This window comes from Hemitrygon akajei, chromosome 4, assembly GCF_048418815.1.
Source record: "Hemitrygon akajei chromosome 4, sHemAka1.3, whole genome shotgun sequence".
Lineage (NCBI taxonomy): Eukaryota > Metazoa > Chordata > Chondrichthyes > Myliobatiformes > Dasyatidae > Hemitrygon > Hemitrygon akajei.
The window spans coordinates 159,129,380-159,151,803 of NC_133127.1; the positions used below are offsets into that span (position 1 = coordinate 159,129,380).

The 22,424-nt window shown below is 39.5% G+C and overlaps 1 protein-coding gene across 1 annotated transcript; it reads right to left on the bottom strand.

Annotated features, from left to right (window-relative positions):
* Positions 1-2,704: 2,704 nt before the first annotated feature.
* Positions 2,705-11,385, bottom strand: amer2 (APC membrane recruitment protein 2). Its single transcript, XM_073043749.1, is given in 2 exon segments — positions 2,705-11,346; positions 11,349-11,385. Coding segments are annotated over 2 exon segments (1,977 nt in total). The 3' UTR covers positions 2,705-9,406.
* Positions 11,386-22,424: the final 11,039 nt, after the last annotated feature.

Below are 22,424 nucleotides of genomic sequence, written 5' to 3' on the forward strand. Positions count from 1 at the left end.
TTTAAAAATATATATAGGCAGATTCTGCAGAGCGGGGAAGGGTAGAGACAGAGGCTGGTAGATGATAGATGGATGCAGAAAATGGAGGGATGGTGGACAGACGAACTAAGTGGGGGAGAGGACAAGGAAAGGTGAACCATGGGAGAAGAATTCCTACTAGATGGGTATGTTGCTGAAGGACAGACGAACCAGGTGGAGGAAGCTGAGGAATCTAAGTAACAAGAAGACAAGGGACGGAAAAGATGAACAAAGGGAGAGAGACCTTTAGTGGACTGGTAGCAATGAGAAAGAAACACAGGGTGAGTGGGTTACCTGAGATTTTGAAGGGCCAAGGTGAGCTGAAACAAGGACAGATTTTTCAGGTTTTCCTAGCACAGGTTTTCCATCTTCTCTGATACTGGCTGGCCTGCTAAGTACTCACAGCATTGCATCTCCTTCAGACAGATCAGCTGTGATTAACATTCATTCACCATCACATGTAACATTTTGACGTGGGCATTTGCTTTGTTCTCTCCTACTCCTTTCTCTGCCTCTCAAAAACATGTTGGTGATTTCTAATACTTTTTAATTTTGATGAAAGGTCATCGACCTGAAATGTTATTTCTATTTCTCCCTGCATTCACATGTTGTTACTGTGAAGTATTCTCAGAGCATTTTGTTTTGTTTTTCTCTCATGACTTAAATCCCTCATTTCTGTTAACACCCTGTTTTTTACCCAAAAAAAAAGCAGGAAAAAAGCTAAGGTAGATGATACAATGGAATTAAAGGTATTTAACATAACTTTAATCTTATTAAGATTTTTTTCCACAAAGTTTTGAACCAGGCAGTGTATATTTGGAACAGGGTAGGTACACAGTTTTGATCTTACTTCATTATGCAGGTGAAAGTGAACAAGCGCAGGAAGGCAAAGATAGCAGATAGTGTAGAAATGTGTGAGGGAGAACTGGATTCATATTTCGGAGATAAGTGGAGGGTATACATTTTGAAACCAAGCTTAAGAATTGTGAAAGTTTTTTCCCTGTCATCAACTTTCCTGGATGAACAGGCCAAAGTGTTTTCATGAAGCAATACTTACTGGATTCTAAAAGATTGAAATAGAAGCCAGATGTTCATAATATTTTCATACCAGAATTTTTTATTCATGGTGTAGAATCTTTTTAGAACATAGAACATAGAAATCTACAGCACATTACAGGCCCTTCGGCCCACAATGTTGTGCCGACCATATAGCCTCTTCCAGAAACTGCCTAGAATCTCCCTAGCACATAGCCCTCTATTTTTCTAAGCTCCATGTACTTATCTAAGAGTCTCTTAAAAGACCCGATATATCTGCCTCTACCACAGTCATTCTGCATAACCACCACTCTGTGTGGAAAAGCTGCCTCTGACATCCCCCTTGTACCTGCTTCCAAGCACCTTAAAACCATGCCCCCTCGTGCTAGCCATTTCAACCCTGGGAAAAAGCCTCTGGCTATCCACACAATCAATGCCCCTCATCATCTTATACACCTCTATCAGGTCACTTCTCCTCCTCCATCGCTCCAAGGAGAAAAGACCAAGTTCACTCAACTGATTCTCATAAGGCACGCTCCCCAATCCAGGCAACATCCTTGTAAATCTCCTCTGCACTCTCTCTGTGGTATCCACTTGTTATTAAAATTGAATAAATTATAAACTTTTATGTCAAAATATCAAATCAGCATTTTGTCAGACACTTGTATTTTGATAAAATACTAAACACAATGAACATAGATTTTATTGGACCACATTCAAAATTGCATGGAAAGTGGCAACCCAATTTGTCAATTTAAAATTTACTTGTGCAGCCAAATGAGTGCAACTACCATGCATTCCAAAAACAAGGCAATTGTGACGTCAGGAGTTCAGAATGCACTAGCTGGGAAAATCTTGATTTTTGTCCAGTAATCATATAAAGGAAGATAGCAAATTAGTCAACACTTTTATCTTTCTTTTAGTTTTTTTAAAAATTTCTGGTGAAAGCAAAAGAAATTGAAGTCACAATTATAAAACAAGCTGCCATTTTACAGTAATTGGCAAATTCAAAATCAACCATTCTTTCCTCCCCTAATTTCCAACTCTGCTAATAATCAACAACATTGATTGGTATAAGAAATAAAAGACATGCTAAAAATCTACTTTAACCAAAATGAATTTGAATAAAGGGTTGTTACGCATTTTGGTTACTTTGACTATTGTTGCTTCTGATCATTGTAAACTGCAGAAAATCTGATGTATTACTGTTTGATGAAAAGTAAAAACACAATAGATTTTTAAAAGAAGGAAATATTTTGCTTTTATTTGCAATTCCCTTCTACAGTTTGTATTTTAATCCTAAACAGAGAAGTAGCAAGCTCTTTTCACATCACAAATATGGGGGTTTATGATACATAGCAGAAGTACAGTTTGTGATCATTGACTATATCTGATATATTATGGAATTTCTTGAAATCAGATGGTGCAAATCCAAGTCAGAAATAACCACTGAAAGCATTAATAGCAGTTTCTATCAATTGTATTTTCTAAAGTTAATGGTTCACAAGACTAGATCATTAGCTGTATTGATTTTTGGGAAGTTACTTGTATCATGAACAATTCCTGTGTTATTTCATGAAACAACCAAGCCACATCACCAAAATGGGTGGGCAGAGTGCTAGAGTCTGAAATAACCATCGCCAGACATTCCTTTTGTTTGGTTAATGTCCTTTAATACAATTGCACTACATTGATAGTTAAGAACGGCGGTGCACCATGAAATTATAATAGCAAACAAAAATATATAATCTTGCACAGAGAAGAATTCTACACACTTTTAAGACTAAAACCCAGCAAGTTATTTAACTGCTACTATTTGAGTCTATCATACTGCTTCAGAAGATATGTATTTTACATAAATGAATAAATTAAGTGCAATGAAATTTCATTCTAGGTTGAATAATATGATCTTATTTGCATATGGTATCTAAATGTGTAATGTTTTCATTACGATGGATACTGTTTTCAAGTTCACGTTAAGTAAATTTATTATCTTTTTGTCCTCTTTCGATGAACTTTACTGGGATTTTTTTTTTTTACAATGTCAACCCATATGTGTGTGCAAATGTTGGAAGTGAAATCGAACCAGAAAAAATTGGAAGTACACAGCAGCAAAGACAAAATCCAGGGAAGAGAAAGAGTTGTTTCTTATAAATGACCCTTCACTAGGACCTAGTTAGAGCTTTATTGCCATTGCTGAGGAGAACAAAATTGCAGTATTTCTCCATTCAGTGTAGAACAGCAGACTGGCAATTCAATTACTAAAAACACAATGACTACATTTGAAATAACAGCTGAGTTACTTAGAATGACATGTAAAGGATGTAAGGAAGTTTTTCAAACTTTTTAAAGTCAATTTTAAGCCTAACACTCTGATGACCCTATTCGGTATTGTTGCTGGACAAGATATTAAGCTGAAGGCATCTGATTTACATATTCTGGCCTTTAGCTCTCTTATAGCGAGGAGGATGCTTTTGTTTAAATGGAAAGATGTTTTCCCTCCTACTCGTGCTCAATGGTTATGTGATGTTATGTCATGCTTAGACTTAGAGAAGATTTGTTGTTCAATTTCTGAATCTCGTCAAGACTTTCAAGCATTGTGGGGACCTTTTCTGAATTATTTTCAAAACCTTCAATTCGTTGTTTAAACTCAACTGTTGGCTATTATTAATTTTTATTATATGAGAAGGTATTTTACCTTCTTTTCCCCTTAATAAACAGCTTCGGTCTTGGTAGGGGTTAGACTCTTTTATTTTGTAATAAATTAGTGTAGTTCAATATAGCTATTGATTAACTTACATAAAGACGGAGTAATGAGATCGTTATTATTAACAGATATAATGTAATTGGTTGCTTTTTAAAATCTTTTTTTGACCTTTTATATACACTTTATTGTACTCTGTATTCTTCTATATAGAAACTAATAAAAATATTGGAAAGAGTATGACATCTAAGTTACAACTGAATTAAAAACAATACAGCTCCAAAATTAAAAGAAACACTGGCTGCCCCATTCAAGTATTGCACATCCCCATGTTATAAAATACAATGATTACATGTAAAATGGCATTCAAGAATTAAACCTGAAATTTTAAAAAGCGAAGAGCCCTGAAATGAAAGGAAGGTTAGCTGACCCATTTAAGCCCAAATATTGCACGTGCCCACTTAGAGATTGTCCCTAGTGCCTCTGAAAACTAAGAGGGGGGGGGGGGGGGGAGGCATTGTTCTATTGCACGACAGCCCTGGAGGGAAAAAGCTGTTTTTCAGTCTTGATGTCCATGCAGAATTGTTTCTGTATCTCCTGCCAGATGGTAGGAGATTGAACAGGTGATTACTGGAGTGGAATGAGTCCTGTGTAAGGTTGGAGATAAACAGGTTTTCAGTACAGAGAAAGGAGAGAATAAAGGGAAGATCTTCAGTCAGTGATAATGGGACAAGTAAAAACCACACACAAAGATGGTGTAAATGGGAAGTGAAATAATTCTCCAAAGCTACATAGGAAAAATAATCAATGATGTCAAATAATGGACGTAAGTGAACAGGCAAAATACTGGAAGTGCTTATTGTCTGAAATTGTGGAGTCAATTTTAAGCCCAAATGGCTGTAAAATATCTCATTAGAGAATATGCAGTTCCCTGGATTTATGTGTGGAGCTTCCTTCAAATTGTTTTTGTGGCTGAAAGAAGAATTTTAGGTAGAAGTACAGTGGAGTTTGAAAGTGAGAACAAACCAGAAGATCAGAGGTCGTGCTTGTCAACTGAAGAGAGATCTTCATCAAAGAACACAAGGATGTAAGAAAATGGGAGGAGGAGAAGGAGTAGGGCATTTGGCCCCTTGTGCCTGTCACACCATTAAATATGATCATGGCTGATCTCCTCTCCTCTTCTGTGCCAGATACCCATATTCAACAATTCCATGATCTTTCAAAAATGTATCTACTTCCTATTTAAGTATCTAAATAATATAGTCACTACAAACTAGCAGGTTGAGATTCACCATGTTCAGTGAGAAGTTTTAATTGACTGCTCCCTAAACATACAGCTATAGCCTTTCATTTGAGATTCTCCGACTGGCAGAAATGCTTTAATATCTATCCTGTCATGCCCCTTAATCAAGCCTCACTCTTCTGAACCGCAAAACATTAAAATCTAATTTCTTTAGCTACTTATGGGAAGAAAACCTCTCTTCTCAGGAATCCGCCTAGTGAATCTAAGATTGAACAGGTGAGCAGCAATTACAGCACACTAAATTAAAAGAAATAGCATTTTCTGCTTTGTCTAAAAAGAGTACTTAGGATTGAGGACTATGAGAAAAAAGGTAAAAAGCATTTCCGGTTTGTCCAGAATACACATTTACCATAAAAAATATTATTTAGGCAGTGGTCTTCCTGACAGTACAGGTACGAAAGCTGAAAGCTTTGTAACTTGGTCTGCTATTAGAATCAATCCTAAACAATTCTGATTTTATAAAAAATAATTAATTTCCTCTTGCTCTTTAAATGGCAGTGAAAATGATTTTGATTGGTGTAATAATGATGTGCGATTTTTATCAATATTAAAACAGTGTCAATTGCTTCCAGTCTTTTAAACATTGAAGACGTCATTTTAGTGTTGATATGGGTGTTTGTGGTTTCCTGATTAATCTGTTTAGTTAATCATTAATACTGCAGTGGAAAAGGGAGACATCCTATAAGAAAATTAAGAATAAATATACTGCATTCAATTTCAAATTCAGAGGGGTTCCAAAACCTTTTTGAATACAACCAAAAAATTTAAAACTGCACATTTAAGATATAATACAGATTTAATATAATTAAGGAAATAAAGGATGGCACTCTAGCTGAGTTGGCACCGTCAGTAAACAGATTGTTGTATCAATCCCTTCTCAAACTCAAATGTGAAGATATCTCATACACTTGTTATGTAACTGCACACTACACAGAAAGTAAAGCTTATGATTTCAATCTTGTCAGGAAAAACAAGTGAATGTAGTTCCGGAGCATTTAGGATCAAAGTCAAGTTGTTTTTGAGAACAAAACTGATAGTGTCCCCTTTGAAGATGAAAGGCAGCTGTCCAAGGTTGTGTTTAAAACCCCATTCAAACCAAATACATAGACTGATGTTCCAATATGGTACAAAATCAACAAAGCACTTCTGAAAGTATGGTCATTTGGAAGGAATGTTAGGAAGTTTGTCCACTGTATAAATGGGTATTAAATTTGTTATTCAAAGAAGCGTAGAATTTATTCAACCTCCAACTAAATAATCCTTTCTTCCACCAAAGTACACAAAAATAGCTTAAATGATTATTCACATGAATGCTGGTAGTGGCATTATACTATATACAATGTGATTATTGCAGATGCCTAGGTTAAAACAGCCACCTCCTGTCAAAATATCATAATTAATTGTGATATTTCTGAGATATAATGAAGAATTACAGCATTACATAAATGAAATCCAATCATTTTAATTTTATTTTTGACTCAAGTTGTTGACCAGTGGTCATTGAAGACACAATCCAGTCCAACTAATGACAAGACAGGAACAAAGGTGTTTAAATCTTAAAATGACACACAAAGAGGCCATTCACCATATCAGGTCCATGCTAGCTCCCAGGAGGACCAATTGCATTGGTTCCATTTCCTCACTCCATATTTCCCTATGTTCCTGCAACTTATTTTCTCTCACACATTCCCATCGTCTTCCCTTTCATTCTCCTTGACATTAACCAACACAAAACGTCATTAACCTATGAGCACACGTTCGAGTTGTGGGGGAAAACTAGAGCACTTGAAGGAAACCTATGCAAGCACAGAGTGTTGTTGAAAGCACTGAAGGTCGGGTTTGAACCCAGGAGCCTAACGCTATGAGGCAGCAGCATTAACCGCTGGCTGACTTTACCACTGCTGAATTGTTGCTCCACATAAAACCTACCTTTTGCTGCTTGGTCGATTATTGTTTAGAGATGTAGAACTATTAAGTTGATCATTTATGAAGCAACAGAAACCAAATCATTTGAAACTTGGTTACAGAGTTACCTGATCAAATGAGTTATCAAATAACCCCAATTTTAATTTTCCATGTTATAGCTACTTGCCTATGGACTAATATTGGTTTAATCAATTAAACAACTTCAGCAGGCAATATTACTGAGTATTCCATTCCAACTGACCGAGTGAAAGCACTGAATAACTCAAAAATATTTTGGTATACAGGATTTGATCCTCCCCATTATTAGGATCCGTGCATAAACTATTGTCAAATTATGGAATCAGTCAAGTGATCTTCTCCTCTGCTTCCCCATGTGTTGATATGTAATTGGCAACCCTTGGATGCAAATCAGCTGTTCCTAATCCTTCTTTCATTCCCTTTTCATATGGAACCCAGTAAGATTATATAATTCATATATTTCTTTTAAAAAATCAATGTTTCTAAACATCTTTAATACAGAGTCACACATTGTGATGACCTGCTAAACAGGTAGTTATTATAAACAGTCCGACAGTTTATTTAACAATTTTAGATATTATTTTGAAAAACAACTCAATACTGAGGTGAATTATAATTGTGAACGAGAAAAGAGCTGGAGAATTTGTTATTTGTCTTTAATATAATTACATTTATTTCAAAATTATTAGATGTATACCTTTGTTCTATTTTATTAACTGTGAGATGCATTATTTCTTTCTCACTCCTAAAACTTTTGACATCTCTATTCTAATCTACCTCATGATATATTTTCTTGCTATATTCAGAATATCCTTTTCTCCCCGTATTTAGTGAACAAGTGCAATATTCTTAAAGTGACCTAGAATGTCAAAGGCACGGCGCCAGTTTTGAGGTGCATCCTATATGACAAAATAACAAGCCTTAATAGTCAAAACTACATTTCCTTAAATAGTGTTCACTTCCACCCAATACAGCTCTCCATTTCCCTTACCCCTCTCTGTGATTGTCTCCCTTCCCCTCCCAGGACACACTGAGGATATTTGCCAGTATTACAGCAACCCAGATTTAAAAACCTCTTCATTAGTGAACTGCTCAGCTGCTCATATGTGTCTAAAATGTTTGTATTATGCAAATGAAGTCTGAGGCCAAATATCAAGTGAGCCTCAAATCATAGTACAACACTATTGGAGATTGTTCCAGTTTTTCTCATTTGACCAACTGATTGGTTGAGTAAATGTCATACTGAATAAACATTGGAACAAATACTGAGCATTTGGTAAAACAAGCAACTGAGAAATATATTGTCTCCAAAAAATGTAAGAATCTTCACCCATTTCCACTTGGTTATTAGTACAAAAATGTACCACATATTAACCATTTTTATCAATTGATTCTAAGTAGGCTATTCTCCATCACAATCACTTTGTTTCAAATAAAGGCCACACCAAAGTATTTAAATATAAAAATTGTAGATCATGTAACTGTCATTAACTGTCTATATGGAAAGCAGTGACTGTACAAGGGCTTCTGAAGAAGTAAAAGTTATATACACATGTACGCTGTAATCTGTCCCCATTTATAGTGAGAGAATTCTTTGTGCTGTATTTTAACTCCACGGTCTAAATTTTGTACTCATTCACATGCAGAAAATAAGTTATTCAAAAAAATCTATCAGTTTGAAAACTCAAAAGACACATCATGAAGGAAATAAATTACCTTCCCTATCTTCACCTTCCTAAAAGTATTTTCAAGGGATCTTTCTACAAATTCATTTTGAATGGCTTCGCTGTGATGAAAATGCAGGCTGGACCTGATTATGTAATCATACCCTGATTGCTGTTATATAACCATATCAGTTCCTTTCTCCTCTGGCTGTAGATCATAAACATCCGATATTTAAACAGAATCTGGTCCCAGAATAGACGATATTTGTAACAATTACTATGTGGATTGTAAAAATAGTAATTAATGACCAACATTTGAAAAATATTGTCCTTACATTCCAGTACTGGTAGGAAAGTCACAAAACAGATTCCAGTGTTCCTCAAAGAAAATAGGATTCTGTAAACTCTTGGTCTCAATCTCACAAATATATCTTGTATTCTTTCACAAACATCATTTTTTTGTTTGTCTTGTTATTTTGTGTATTTTTTTCCTTTGCTGATTAGCATTTAGAAGCAGTGAAAGTTATGCATTCCATCTATGCTTCAGAAAGCTTTGAATTAATTTCCTTTTGTAGGCACACTTCACTTACATCTTAGGAGGTCGCTCTTGGCAAATGGTAAAGGTCCTATTGCACAGTGTGAACAGCAGGGGTGCAAGCAGAATCTTGACCAATTGTGCTTACTTCTGGACCAGTATAACACACTGATTTTAATTTTGCTCTGAAATCCTTTCCAAAACTATTTTTTTGTACCTCCCTTGTTTGTTGGGGCTTTTGCGCTTGTCCCAGTGATGCTTCTACTACTGGGTCTGGAAATAGAGGTCTTAGCGATAGGGATTTTTGTTCTTGCTGGCTCACATCCCAACAACTGTTGAAATGTTTGAGAACACTGAATATGATTGGCTTCTCCTTGGCGAACAGAAAAAGTGGTCTTGTGCCTGGGAATGGCAGATACATTCCTGTCCTTGGAGAAGGTAGTAACGTTGAATGCAGATGACGCAGCTTTTGGAGACAACGTTTTAGGTTCAGAAACAGAGCACATTTCTTCATCTGAAACAATACTTGTCAGGCTTTCTTCTGGATCTGTAAGCAGATCATACAGGGCATCTCCACTGCAACTGTCTCTTGGAATGCTTGCCTTGGTAGCAAGAGTTTTCCCGTTTTCATCTTCATGCCCGGGAGTTGTGGAGTCCCAGTATCCCTCATCGCTATTTGGAACACTTTCTTGTTGCTCACACTTTGTGGTCGATTGTTTTTCGTTGTCATTCTTATTTATAGGAATATAATTCAGACTAAGTTGTTTGACTAAGCTACTGCTCTCTGCCTGATTCAGGCAAGTTGCTTCACCCAGTTGTGTTTGATTAGTTGGATCGTGCTCCTGCTTCTCTTTAAGAGGCTCGGCGACTGGAGGAGGTGAACCCCAGAACTCTTGCAGATACTCATCGTCAACTTCATCAGGGCTGGCCATTTCCTCTCCTCCCCCTTGATAGCTCAGGATATTTGTGCTCTTCCTGCCGCTGCTCTTGACCTTTACCGCAGCACCTCCACCTTCACAGGCATTTCCGTCTTCATCCTGGTCAACGATAACATCCCCGCATCCTGTGAGTGAATCAAAGCTCTTTAACGATGTGACATCAGAAAACATGATGCAAATTCCATCAATCGACTGCTCTGCAGGTGGATCGTTGTTAAGTGCCCCAGATGTTGTAGTTTCAGGAAGATGGCAAGATGTGGATGCAGTAATGGGAGCACATTCTTCTTGTACATCCTGTGTCACATTGTGTAAATTTTCATCCTGTTTGTCCTCTACCTGTTCTGAAGCTTTGCCATTAGCACGATGGTCTGATGAGTGGCTATCAAAGGCAGTATTCTCCACATACTGATGTAGCTCTGGAAGGGAAATCTTCCCAGTTGCTTGTTCAGGATCCTCGGTGGAAGCATTCTCATTAGTACCCTGTATTTCACAGGAATCTTTATCTTGCATTTCCATTCTAGTACTTTCAGATTCAGGATAAAATTTGTGTGCCTCTTCTTTAACACATTCTAAACTCGCAGTCAAAGAGCCAGGCAATGTAATAAAGTCGGGGATTTCATGATGCTCAGCCTTTCCCCCTTTACTGACTTTGTCCTTTCTGTGCCATCTCATGCTACTGAACAATCCTTTGAGACCTTTCTTTTGTCTGTTGCAACTCTTCTCTTTCATCTGGTCGGAGTTTGAATATATTGACTCCCCCTTGCAATTTTCTAATTTACTATTCCTTTTGAGTAAAGAAAAGAAACTGTGAGACTTGGCAATGGATCCACAGCCTCCAGCAGCAAAGCTCATACTGCTGACTATTTTTGTACTGGAGTCATTATCTAATTGATAATTGCTCAAAGAATCGTCCTTCTTGCTTACTTCCAATCCCATATCAGCAATTCCATCGTGTGTTTTGCTTCGGACAAGCCCCATTTTCAAGGAGCTTTTCCCATCCCCTTTGTTTTTCATACTGAAGATATTGGGCATTGTGCCCCCTGATTTTCTTCTCCCAAATAACTTAAATGCCGTCCTACTTATCTTGCCTGATTGCTGTTCGGAGGCCGAAATTTCATTATATTCGCAATGTAAGTCCATGACTGCCACGATCCTGTTCTTGTCTTTTTTTCTGCAGACCGCTGCAGCTGCCTGATGCTGGTTTTCCCACTTGCAGCCTCAGTGCTGCTCAAATTTAACTCCATGGCAACCGAGAGGATAAGCAGCTTTCGTCATACGTGGACGAGAGCCAGTCCTCTGTCAGCTGCAGTAAATTAATCTGAATTTCTGAAAAGAACCAGTAAACAACAGGTTTTTTTTTTAAATTTATACAAGCTTCTACTTTTATTATTGCGGAAAACTGTATTTGCTCAGTCAATGTAAATAATGACTTAAACACATCAGTATTTTAATAATAAGTACAGAGTAACACCTCAGTATAAATGCAGAAGGGAAAACGTATTAAAATAACTTATGCAGGGCAGTTTCACAGTATTTTGGATTGATAACTTTCTGAAGGAAGTGTGAATTCTAGACAAATTGCCTGGGTAAAGAGTTGTAGATCTTTCAGAAGAAAAGGGGAGGGAACTTTTTAAATACCTCATCTTTCTAATGATTCATTGAATAGTAGAACTTGTGAGGAGGCAGGTAGCTGGGTGACCGTCAGGAGAGAGAAAGGGAATAGGTAGCCTGTGTAGAGTATCCCTGCGGACGTTCCCCTCAATAATAAGTACACTGTTTTGGATACTGTTGGGGGTACGACCTACCAGGGGAAACTACAGCAACCAGACCTGGAACTGACTATGGTTCCATGGGCCAGAAAGGAAGGTGGGAGGAGTGCAGTAGTGATAGGGGATTCCACAATTAGAGGGGCAAACATGAGATTCTCTGGACGTGAAAGGTACTCCCTCCCAGGTGCCAAGATGAGGGATGTCTCAGATTGGTTCATGGCATCCTAAAGGGGGAAGGTGAGCAGCCGGAAGTCATGGTACATATTGTCCCAAAGCTGCCAAACGCTCCTCATTTGGTAAGCCCTTCATATCCTCGTGGGCAAGTTTGCCAGAACTGTTGTGGAGGGATTAAATTAATTTGGTAAGGGTCTGGGAACCAGAATGATAAGGCTGGGGATGAGGCAATTAGTATGCAAGGCTGTAGTGAGACTGCGAAGAAGGACAGGCAGATGATAAGGCAAAATTGTGGGCAGTAGAATGAATTAAAGTGTAACATAGGGGCAAAATCAAAAAGGGTGATGAATACAGGACTGAAGATATTATATTTGGATGCACACAGTATATGGAATAAGGTAGATCACGCTGTAGTGCAGTTAGAGATTGTCAAGATATGGCATTGTGTCATCACTGAGTTGTGGCTGAAAGACAATCGTAGTTGGGAGTTTAACATCCAAGGATACACACTGTGTCACAAGGACAGGCAGGTAGGCACAGAGGGTGGGTGGCTCTGTTGGTAAAAAAAAAATTAAATGAAATCCTAAGAAGTGAAGAACAGGCCTCCAAACATTAGCCAGAGTGTGGGATACAAGTTACAATGGGAGATAGAAAAGACATGAGAAAAGGCACCATTACAATTTCAATATGCAAGCAGCTTGGGAAAATCAGGTAGGTGCTGGATACCATAGTGGAATGCCTATGAGATAGCTTTTTAGAGCAGCTTGTGATTGAGCCCATGAGAGGAAAGGCAACTCTGTAAACCAAATTTGCTTTGGGAGTTTAAGGTAAAGGAAACTCAGGAGGCAGTAATCATAATATGATAGAATTCACCCTAAACTTTGAGAGGGAGAAGCTAAAGTCAAATGTATTAGTGTTGCAGTGGAGTAAAGGGAATTACAGAGGCATGAGAGAAGAGTTGTTTGGGCAGGAACACTAGCAAGGATGATAGCAGAACAGTAATAGCCGGAGTTTCTGGGAGCAATTTGGAAGGTGCAGGATAGATGCATCCCAAAGATGAAGAAGTAGTCTAACGGGAAGAGAACACAACTGAGAAGTCAAAAACAACATAAGTAGGAAAGAGTGGGCATATAATACAGCAAGGATTAATGGGAAGTTAGACGATTGAGAAGCTTTTAAAAACCAACAGAAGGCAACTAAAAAACCATAAGAAGAGAAAAGATGAAATATGAAGGTAAGTTAGCCAATAATATAAAAGAGAATACTAAAAGTTTTTCAAATATATAAAGAGTAAGCAAGATGTGAGAGTGGTTATCGGACCACTGGAAATTGATGCTGGGGAGGTGATAATGGGGGGAAATGGTGGATGAACTTAGTAAATGTTTTGTGACAGTTTTCACTGTGGAAGACACTGGCAGTATGTCAGAAATTCAAGAGGGCAGAAGTGAGTGTAATTGTTATTACTAAGGAGAAAGTGTTTGGCAAGGTGTAAAGTCTTAAGGTAGATAAGCCAGATGGACTACACTCCAGGGTGCTGAAAGAGGTGGCTGAAGACATTGTGGAGGCATTAGTGATGATCCTTCAAAAATCACTAGATTCTGGAATGGTTCCAGAGGACTGGAAAATTCCAAACGTCACTCCACTCTTTTAGAAGGGAGGGAGGCAGAAGAAAGGAAATTATAGGCCTGTTAGCCTGACTTCAATGGTTGGGAAAATGTTGGAGTCCATTATTAAGGATGCACTTTTGGGGTACTTGGATGCAAATAATAAAATAGGTCAAAGTCAGCATGGTTTCTTAAAGGGGAAATCTTGCCTGACTGATCACTTGGAATTTTTTGAGGAAATAATAGACAGAATAGGCAATGGAGAGTCAGAGGATGTTTCTTATTTGGATTTTCAGAAGGCTTTTGACAAGGTGCCACATGTGAGGCTGCTTAGCCAGATAAGATGGTATTACAGGAAACAAACTAGCATGGAAGGAAGATTTGCTGACTGGCAGGAGGCAAAGACTGGGAATAAAGAGGGCCTTTTCTGGTTGGCTCCCAGTGACTAGTAGTGTTCCACATGGACTGGAATTGGGGCCGCTTACTTTCACATTATATGTCAATGATTTAGATTATGGAATTGATGGCTTTGTGGCCATGTTTGCAGATGATACAATAATAAGTGAAGGGTCAGATAATGTTGAAGAGACAGGGAGTCTGCAGAAGGATTTAGGCAGATTGGAAGAATGGGCAAAAAAGTAGCAGATGGAATATGTGTAGTGCAGGTAAGTGTATGGTCATGAGCTATGGTAGAAGGGACAAAGGCTTAGACTATTTTCTAAATGGGGAGAAAATTCAAAATTCAGAGATGCTTGTATACTCTTGGGAGTCCTTGTACAGGATTACCTAAAGGTTAATCTGCATGTTGAGTGAGTGGTAAGGAAGGATATCCAGTTAGAACTGAGATAAGGAGAAATTTCATTAGCCAGATGGTGGTGAATCTGTGGAATTCTGTGGAGGCCAAATCATTAAGTATAGATAAAGCAGAGGATGATATGTTCTTGATTAGTCAGGGCATCAATGGCTATGGGGGGAAGGCAGGAGAATAGTGTTGAGAGGGGTAATAAATCAGCCATTATGGAATGGAGGAACAGACTCAATGAGCCAAGTTGCCTTATTCTTCTCCTGTTTCTTATGATCTTAAGGTCAAGCAACATATTTTTGCAATATGGGAGAAAACCACAGCAACTAGGGGAAATCTCATGTAAGCTTCATACATACACCTCTAGAGATTAGGAAGCCAATCTGTGAGGCAGGAGCACTACCTGCTGCCATGCCTTCTCCAGTAGAAAGATCACCAGGCATGCTCAGTGATATCTGAATATTCAGATGGTGTGGATTTTCACACCAACGCTGGCCATAATTTGGGAGATGAGCCTGCCTTATCTTCAGTTCAAGGAGATCAAACTTTCCTGGTCCACTGATGAAGATCTCAAGGGGTCAATGATCTTACATATTTGCAAAACTGCTGAAATTGGTAGAGATGCATCTGACAGGTCTCCTGTCCTGTGGCGACCAATGGAGCAGTTGCAGTCAACTAATTAATCTGTGGCAGATGCAGTGGAAGCAAGCTAGCCTTTGCCCTAAGCAAGTCGTGACAAAAGATGATGTCTGGGTTTATTTTATTTTGGTGTCCATTCCCATCTTGTGCAGGCCAGCACTAACACACCACCTCTTCACTTCAGCTGATGTTGATAAGGCTTCTTCTCACCTCTTTGGCCAACCCACTCTCATGATGCTGGCCCAATTGAATGTTTACCCTTCCCAGCCACATTTACAGGTTGTGAATCAATCACACCCTTATGACTTAATCGTGAATCTGGTCCATCCAACTCTGATGCCTCTTCCTCATAACAGCCTAATCACCTTGTGTTGTCCATCACTGTGATCTGAAGTCACAGGATCCTCCTTGACCTCTGTGGCCACCTACCCACCCTGTTTTACCTCCATCCATGGCCAACATTGAAAGGTAGGACTAATGCAGGAAAGGCTTTTGCATGTGTTTATGTGAACATCATCTGTTTGAATGCTTGTCACATCGTGAATTGAATCTGACTGGTCTGTATTATAGTGGAGGAGGTGCTTGATATTCTAGATATGAAGATAGATGAATCTCCAGAACCTGACCAGTTATATTCAAGAACACTGTAGGAGGTTAGAGAAGAGACTGCAGGAGTCTTGGCTGAGATACTTGCATCATCGTCAGCCACAAGTAAAGTGTCAGCAGACTGGAGAGTAGTGAACCTTATCCCTTTACTTAAGAAGAGTGGCAAAGAGAAAGATGGGAGCTATAGGATAATAAGTCTAACAACTGTGTTAAGTCTAGGTAAGTTACTAGAGAGGATTCTGAGAGATTGGATATTCCAACATTTGAAAAGATAGGGTTTGATTAGGGACATTCAGCATAGCATTGTGCATGAGAGATCATATCTTACAAACTTGATTGAGTCTTTTTGATGAGGTGACCAAGAAGATTGAGGCAGCAAAGGGTTGTAGACTCAGCAAGTTCCATCATGGGCACAATCCTTCCCTCCATTGAGGTCATCTTCAAGAGGTGGCACCTTGGAAAGGTGGTATCCATCATTATAGACCCTTGCCTTCTGGGACAAGTCATCTTCGTATTACTGAATTGTAAGTCATCATTCATGTTTTGCGCTATTTTTTATGTAACTTGTAGTAGTTTTTAATTCTTGCACTATACTACTGCCAATAAACAACAAATTTAACGACATATGTCAGTGATAGTAAACCTGATTCTGATTCTTATTCTGAAGGTTGATAAAGGCAGGGTGGTAGACTTGCTTATATGAACTTCAGTAAGGTCTTTAATAAAGTTCCACATGGTAGACTGCTTTGGAAGGTTAGAGTGCGTGGAATCTGGGGAGAGCTGGTTAATTGGACACGTAATTGGCTTGATGGTAGAAAGTAGAAGGTAATAGTGGAAGCTCATTTATCAGAGTGGAGCCCTATAATTGGTGATGTGCCTTGGGGGTCAGTGCTGGGCCCATTGTTGTTCGTTATCGATATCAACAATTTGGATTAGAATGTACAAGGAATGGTTAGTAGGTTTGCTGATGACACCAAAATAGGTGGTATAGTGGACAGTGAAGAAGAATGTCAAAAATTACCCGGGGATCTTGATCAGTAGGATGGGCCAATGAACGGTAAATGGAGTTTAATTTGTACAAGTGCAAGATGTTACATTTTGGAAAGCCAATTCTGGGTAGTTTTTCCTCAATGAGTGGTGGATTCCTGAGGAGTGTTATACAATAGAGGGATCTTGGGGTGCAAGTACATGGTTCTCTGAAAGTAGAGTCACAGGTAGACAGGGTGGTGGAGAAAACTTTGACACACTGCACTTCATATGCCAGGGCATTGAGTATAAATGTCGAGTGTTCATGTGCAGTTGTACAGGGTGCTGGTAGGCATTGTGTACAGTTTTGGTTGCCCTTCTATGGGAAAGATGTTAATAAACTAGAAAAAGTGCAGAAAAACTTTGCAAGGATGCTGCTAGGATTTGAGGGGCTGAATTATAGAATGAGATTGTACAGGCTATGACTTTATTCTCTGAAGAGTAGGGGACTCAGCGATGATCTTATTAATCAGCCATCAAAAGGATCATTTTGGTTCATATCAACTTCATATATTGGTGTATGAGACAGTACATCTTAACAACTGGGAGACTTTTTAATCCATCATGTAACATTAACTTCATTTGGGCCTAGCTTTTTCACAATGTTTAGTAAAGGGCACAGTTGAAAGCATTAAATAGGGTGAGAATTCAGAACATTAACAACATCGCGGAAAAATGAAATATTGGGATAGTTGCTGTGCATATTTATTGAAAATCAAGTAATTGCAACATATACACAATTCTGGATTTCTGTCTCATTAGCACGTTTATTATTCAAATACACTTTTGTACTGACATCAAACATGCTGGTCATCTTGCCGTTAACTATATTAAAATGAAGCTTTGATCCAAATTTCTGGATGAAAATATCTCTTAGCAGGAGTTACATGGAAAGGCGTTTCACCAAAAGAGTATGGGGGAGGGGTGGGCTGTGATGGAGAGCTCCTTATGCTGAAAATCGGTGAGGAGTGAAGTCTTGTTCATTGCACATTGGGGAGTGCAGGGATTGAGTGTTGGTAGATGGTATCAAGGTGGGGGAGATTCAGCATCATGTTATATCAAAGTACTATTTCAATAGACTTGGAGATGAACCGCTGTGTCCAGCATGGAATCTAAATGGGGGAGGCAGTGCTAAGTTGGGATGTCTTGAGGTAGCTTTGCCAAATCAGAGATTGCAGGCATCACAAACAAGAGAAAATCTGCAGATGCTGGAGATCCAAAGCAAGACACACAAAGTGCTGGAGGAACTCAGCAGGCCAGGCAGCATCTATGGAAAAGAATAAACTGTCGACGTTTCAGGCCAAGACCCTTCTTCTGAACTGGAAAGGAAGAGCAGAAGTCAGAGTAAGAAAGTGGGGGGAGGGGAGGGAAAAGTGCAAGGTGGTAAGTGATAGGTGAAAGCAGGAGAGGGGCAGGTGGTGAAATAAAGAGCTGGGAAGTTAATCATTAAAAGAGTGTTAGGACAGAAATGAGTGTAGTTGCTATTATTAAGGAGAAGGTGCTGAGGAAGGTAGATAAATCACCTTAACCAGATGGACTACACTCCAGGGTTCTGAAAGAGGTAGCTGAAGAGATTGTGGAGGCATTAGTAATGATCTTTCAAGAATCACTAGATTCTGGAATGGCTTCAGAAGACAGGAAAATTGCAAATATCACTCAATTCTTTTGAGGCAGAAGAAAGGAAATTACAAGCCAGTTAGCCTAATTTATGTAGTTGGGAAGATGTTGAGTCCATTATTGTTCAATTTCAAGTTCAAGTTTACTTGTCATTCAGGTCCATTATTAAGGGTGAAAGCCATTGTCCAATAGGCAGTCCCAGTTTGTGGTAATTTTTATTTTAATTTAGCCCCATTAATGATGAATAAATATGTACATTGCGATCTCTATGTCTGAAGGTGGTGAAGCTTTGAATTCTAATCCTGCTAAAAAACAGAAACTACAGAAAGTGCGTCAATACAATGTTACAAATCTGGAGTATGGTTTTATTCTGTTCCTGTCAGATCAGCAATACGCCATTTGTCTTGTTTATAATACTGTACTGTCTAATGAAGCCATGAAACCATCAAGGTTGCAGGAACACTTCCGTAAAAGACACTCTGAAAAGGCTACTTATGGTATTACCCAGCTCCAGGAGATGAAAGAAGCATTTGAAAAGTGTTGAACACTCGAGTGATTTGCCAAGAAATCTAAAAGTGACCTTGACAGTGGTCTCATTGCTTCTGATAACATTTCCAAAATAATAGCAAAGTGTGGAAAATTTCATACAACTGGTGAAAGATTAATAAAGACTGCTGTATCAGAAGTGCTCAGCAGTTCTCAAAATGGATACCAGTATTTTAAAATCAATTCCTCTGAGTAATAACTGTAGCTCATTATATTGACAAACTGAGTGAAGACATTGTGTATCAGCTAAGCACAGAGCTACAAAAAATAGACCTTGGGATACAACTGGATGAGTCAACTGTACAAGGCAATGAAGCATTACTAATGGCATATGTATAGTTTATCAAAAAAAAATTTAAAAGTTTCTGAAGAGATTCTCTTTTCTAAAAAGTTGAAAACCAATATCAACGGAGATTCATTCTACGATGAGCTCTAAATATATACAGAAACATAGAAAACCTACAGCACAATACAGGCCCTTCGGCCCACAAAGCTACGCCGAACTTGTCCTTACCTTAGAACTAACTAGGGTTACCCATAACCCTCTATTTTACTAAGCTCCATTTACCTATCCAGAGTCTCTTAAAAGACCCAATTGTTTCCGCCTCCACCGCCGCTGCCAGCAGCCCATTCCACGCACTCACCACTCTCTGATTAAAAAACTTACCCCTGACATCTCCTCTGTACCTACTTCCAAGCATCTTAAAACTGTGCCCTCTCATGATAGCCATTTCAGCCCTGGGAAAAAGCCTTTGACTATCCACAGGATCAATGCCTCTCATTATTTTGTACACCTCTATCAGGTCACCTCTCATCCTCCGTTGCTCCAAGGAGAAAAGACAAAGTTCACTCAACCTATTCTCATAAGACATGCTCCCCAATCCAGGCCACATCCTTGTAAGTTTCCTCTGCACCATTTCTGTAGTTTCCACATCCTTCCTGCAGTGAGGTGACCAGAACTGAGCACAGTACTCCAAGTGGGGTCTGACCAGGGTTCTATATAGCTGTAACATTACCTCTCGGCTCCTAAACTCAATCCCACGGTTGATGAAGGCCAATGCACCATATGCCTTCTTACCCACAGAGTCAACCTGCATAGTTAAGTTTTGAGTGTCCTATGGACTCAGATCCAAGATCCCTCTGATCCTCCACACTGCCAAGTGTCTTACCATTAATACTATATTCTGCCATCATATTTGACCTACCAAAATGAACCACCTCACACTTATCTGGGTTGAACTCCATCTGCCACTTCTCAGTCCAGTTTTGCCTCCTATTAATGTCCCGCTGTAACCTCTGACAGCCTTCCACACTATCCACAAAACCCCCAACCTTTGTGTCATCAGCAAATCTACTAACCCATCCCTCCACTTCCTCATCCAGGTCATATATAAAAATCACGAAGAGTAGGGGTTCTAGCATAGATCCCTGAGGCACACCACTGGTCACTGTCCTCTGTGCAGAATATGACCCATCTACAACCACTCTTTGCCTTCTGTTGGCAAGCCAGTTCTGGATCCACAAATGTCCCCTTGGATCCCATGCCTCCTTACTTACTCAATAAGCCTTGCATGGGGTACCTTATCAAATGCCTTACTGAAATCCATATACACTACATCTACGGCTCTACCTTCATCAATGTGTTTAGTCACATCCTCAAAAAATTCAAGCAGGCTCCTAAGGCACAACCTGCCCTTGACAAAGCCATGCTGACTACTCCTAATCAAATTATATACCTCTCCAAATGTTCGTAAATCCTGCCTCTCAGGATCTTCTCCATCAACTTACCAACCACTGAAGTAAGACTCACTGGTCTATAATTTCCCGGGCTATCTCTACTCCCTTTCCTGAATAAAGGAAGAACACCCGCAACCCTCCAATCCTCTGGAACCTCTCCTGTCCTCATTGATGATGTAAAAATCATCGTCAGAGGCTCAGCAATCTCCACCCTTGCTTCCCACAGTAGCCTGGGGTACATCCTGTCCAGTCCCTGTGTCCTACCCAACTTGATGCTTTCCAAAAGCTCCAGCATATCCTCTTCCTTAATATCTACATGCTCAAGTTTTTTCAGTCTGCTGCAAGTCATCGCTACAATCTCCAAGATCCTTTTCCGTAGTGAATACTGAAGCAAAATATTCATTAAGTACCTCAGCTATCACCTCCGGTTCCATACACACTTTTCCACTGCCACACTTGATTAGTCCTATTCTCTCACGTCTTATCCTCTTGCTCTTCACATACTTGTAGAATGCCTTGGGTTTTTCCATAATCCTGTCCATCAAGGCCTTCTCATGGCCCCTTCTGGCTCTGTTAATTTCATTCTTAAACTCCTTCCTGCTAGCCTTATAATCTTCTAGATCCCTATCATTACTTAGATTTTTGAATCTTTTGTAAGCTCTTCTTTTCTTCTTGACTAGATTTATAACAGCCTTTGTACACCACGGTTCCTGTACCCTACCATCCTTTCCCTGTCTCATTGGAATGTATCTATGCAGAACCCCACACAAATATCCCCTGAACATCTGCCACATTTCTTCTGTATGTTTCCCTGAGAACATCTGTTTCCAATTTATACTTCCAAGTTCCTGCCTGATAGCCTCATATTTCCCCTTACTCCAATTAAACGTTTCTCTAACTTGTCTGTCCCTATCCCTCTCCAATGCTATGGTAAAGGAGATGGAATTGTGATCACTATCTCCAAAATGCTCTCCCAATGAGAGACCTGACACCTGACCAGGTTCATTTCCCAATGCCAGATCAAGTACAGTCTCTCCTCTTGTAGGCTTATCTACATACTGTGTCAAGAAACCTTCCTGAGCACACCTAACAAACTCCACCCCATCTAAGCCCCTCACTCTAGGGAGATGCCAATCAATATTTGGGAAATTAGAATCTCCCACCACAACAACCCTGTTATTATTACTCCTTTCCAGAATCTGTCTCCCTATCTGCTCCTCGATGTCCCTGTTACTATTGGGTGGTCTATAAAAAAACACCCTGTAGAATTATTGACCCCTTCCTATTCCAAACTTCTATCCACAGAGACTCCATAGACAACCCCTCAATGACCTCCTCCTGTTCTGCAGCCGTGACACTATCCCTGATCAACAGTGCCACACCCCCACCGCTTTGCCTCCCTCTCTGTCCTTTCTGAAACGTCTAAAGCCTGGCACTTGAAGTAGACATTCCTGGCTCTACCCAGTAGCCTTAGCAAACCTCCCCACCAGGATATTGGTCCCCCTGGGATTCAAGTGCAATCGTCCTTTTGTCACACCTGCCCCAGAAGAGGTCCCAATGATCCAGAAATCTGAATCCCTGCCCCCTGCTCCAATCCCTCAGCCAGGCATTTATCCTCCACCTCACTCTATTCCTATATTCACTGTCATGTGGCACAAGCAGTAATCCTGAGATTACTACCTTTGAGATCCTGCTTCTCAACTTCCTTCCTAACTCCCTGTAGTCTGTTTTCAGGACTCCTCCCTTTTCCTACCTATGTCATT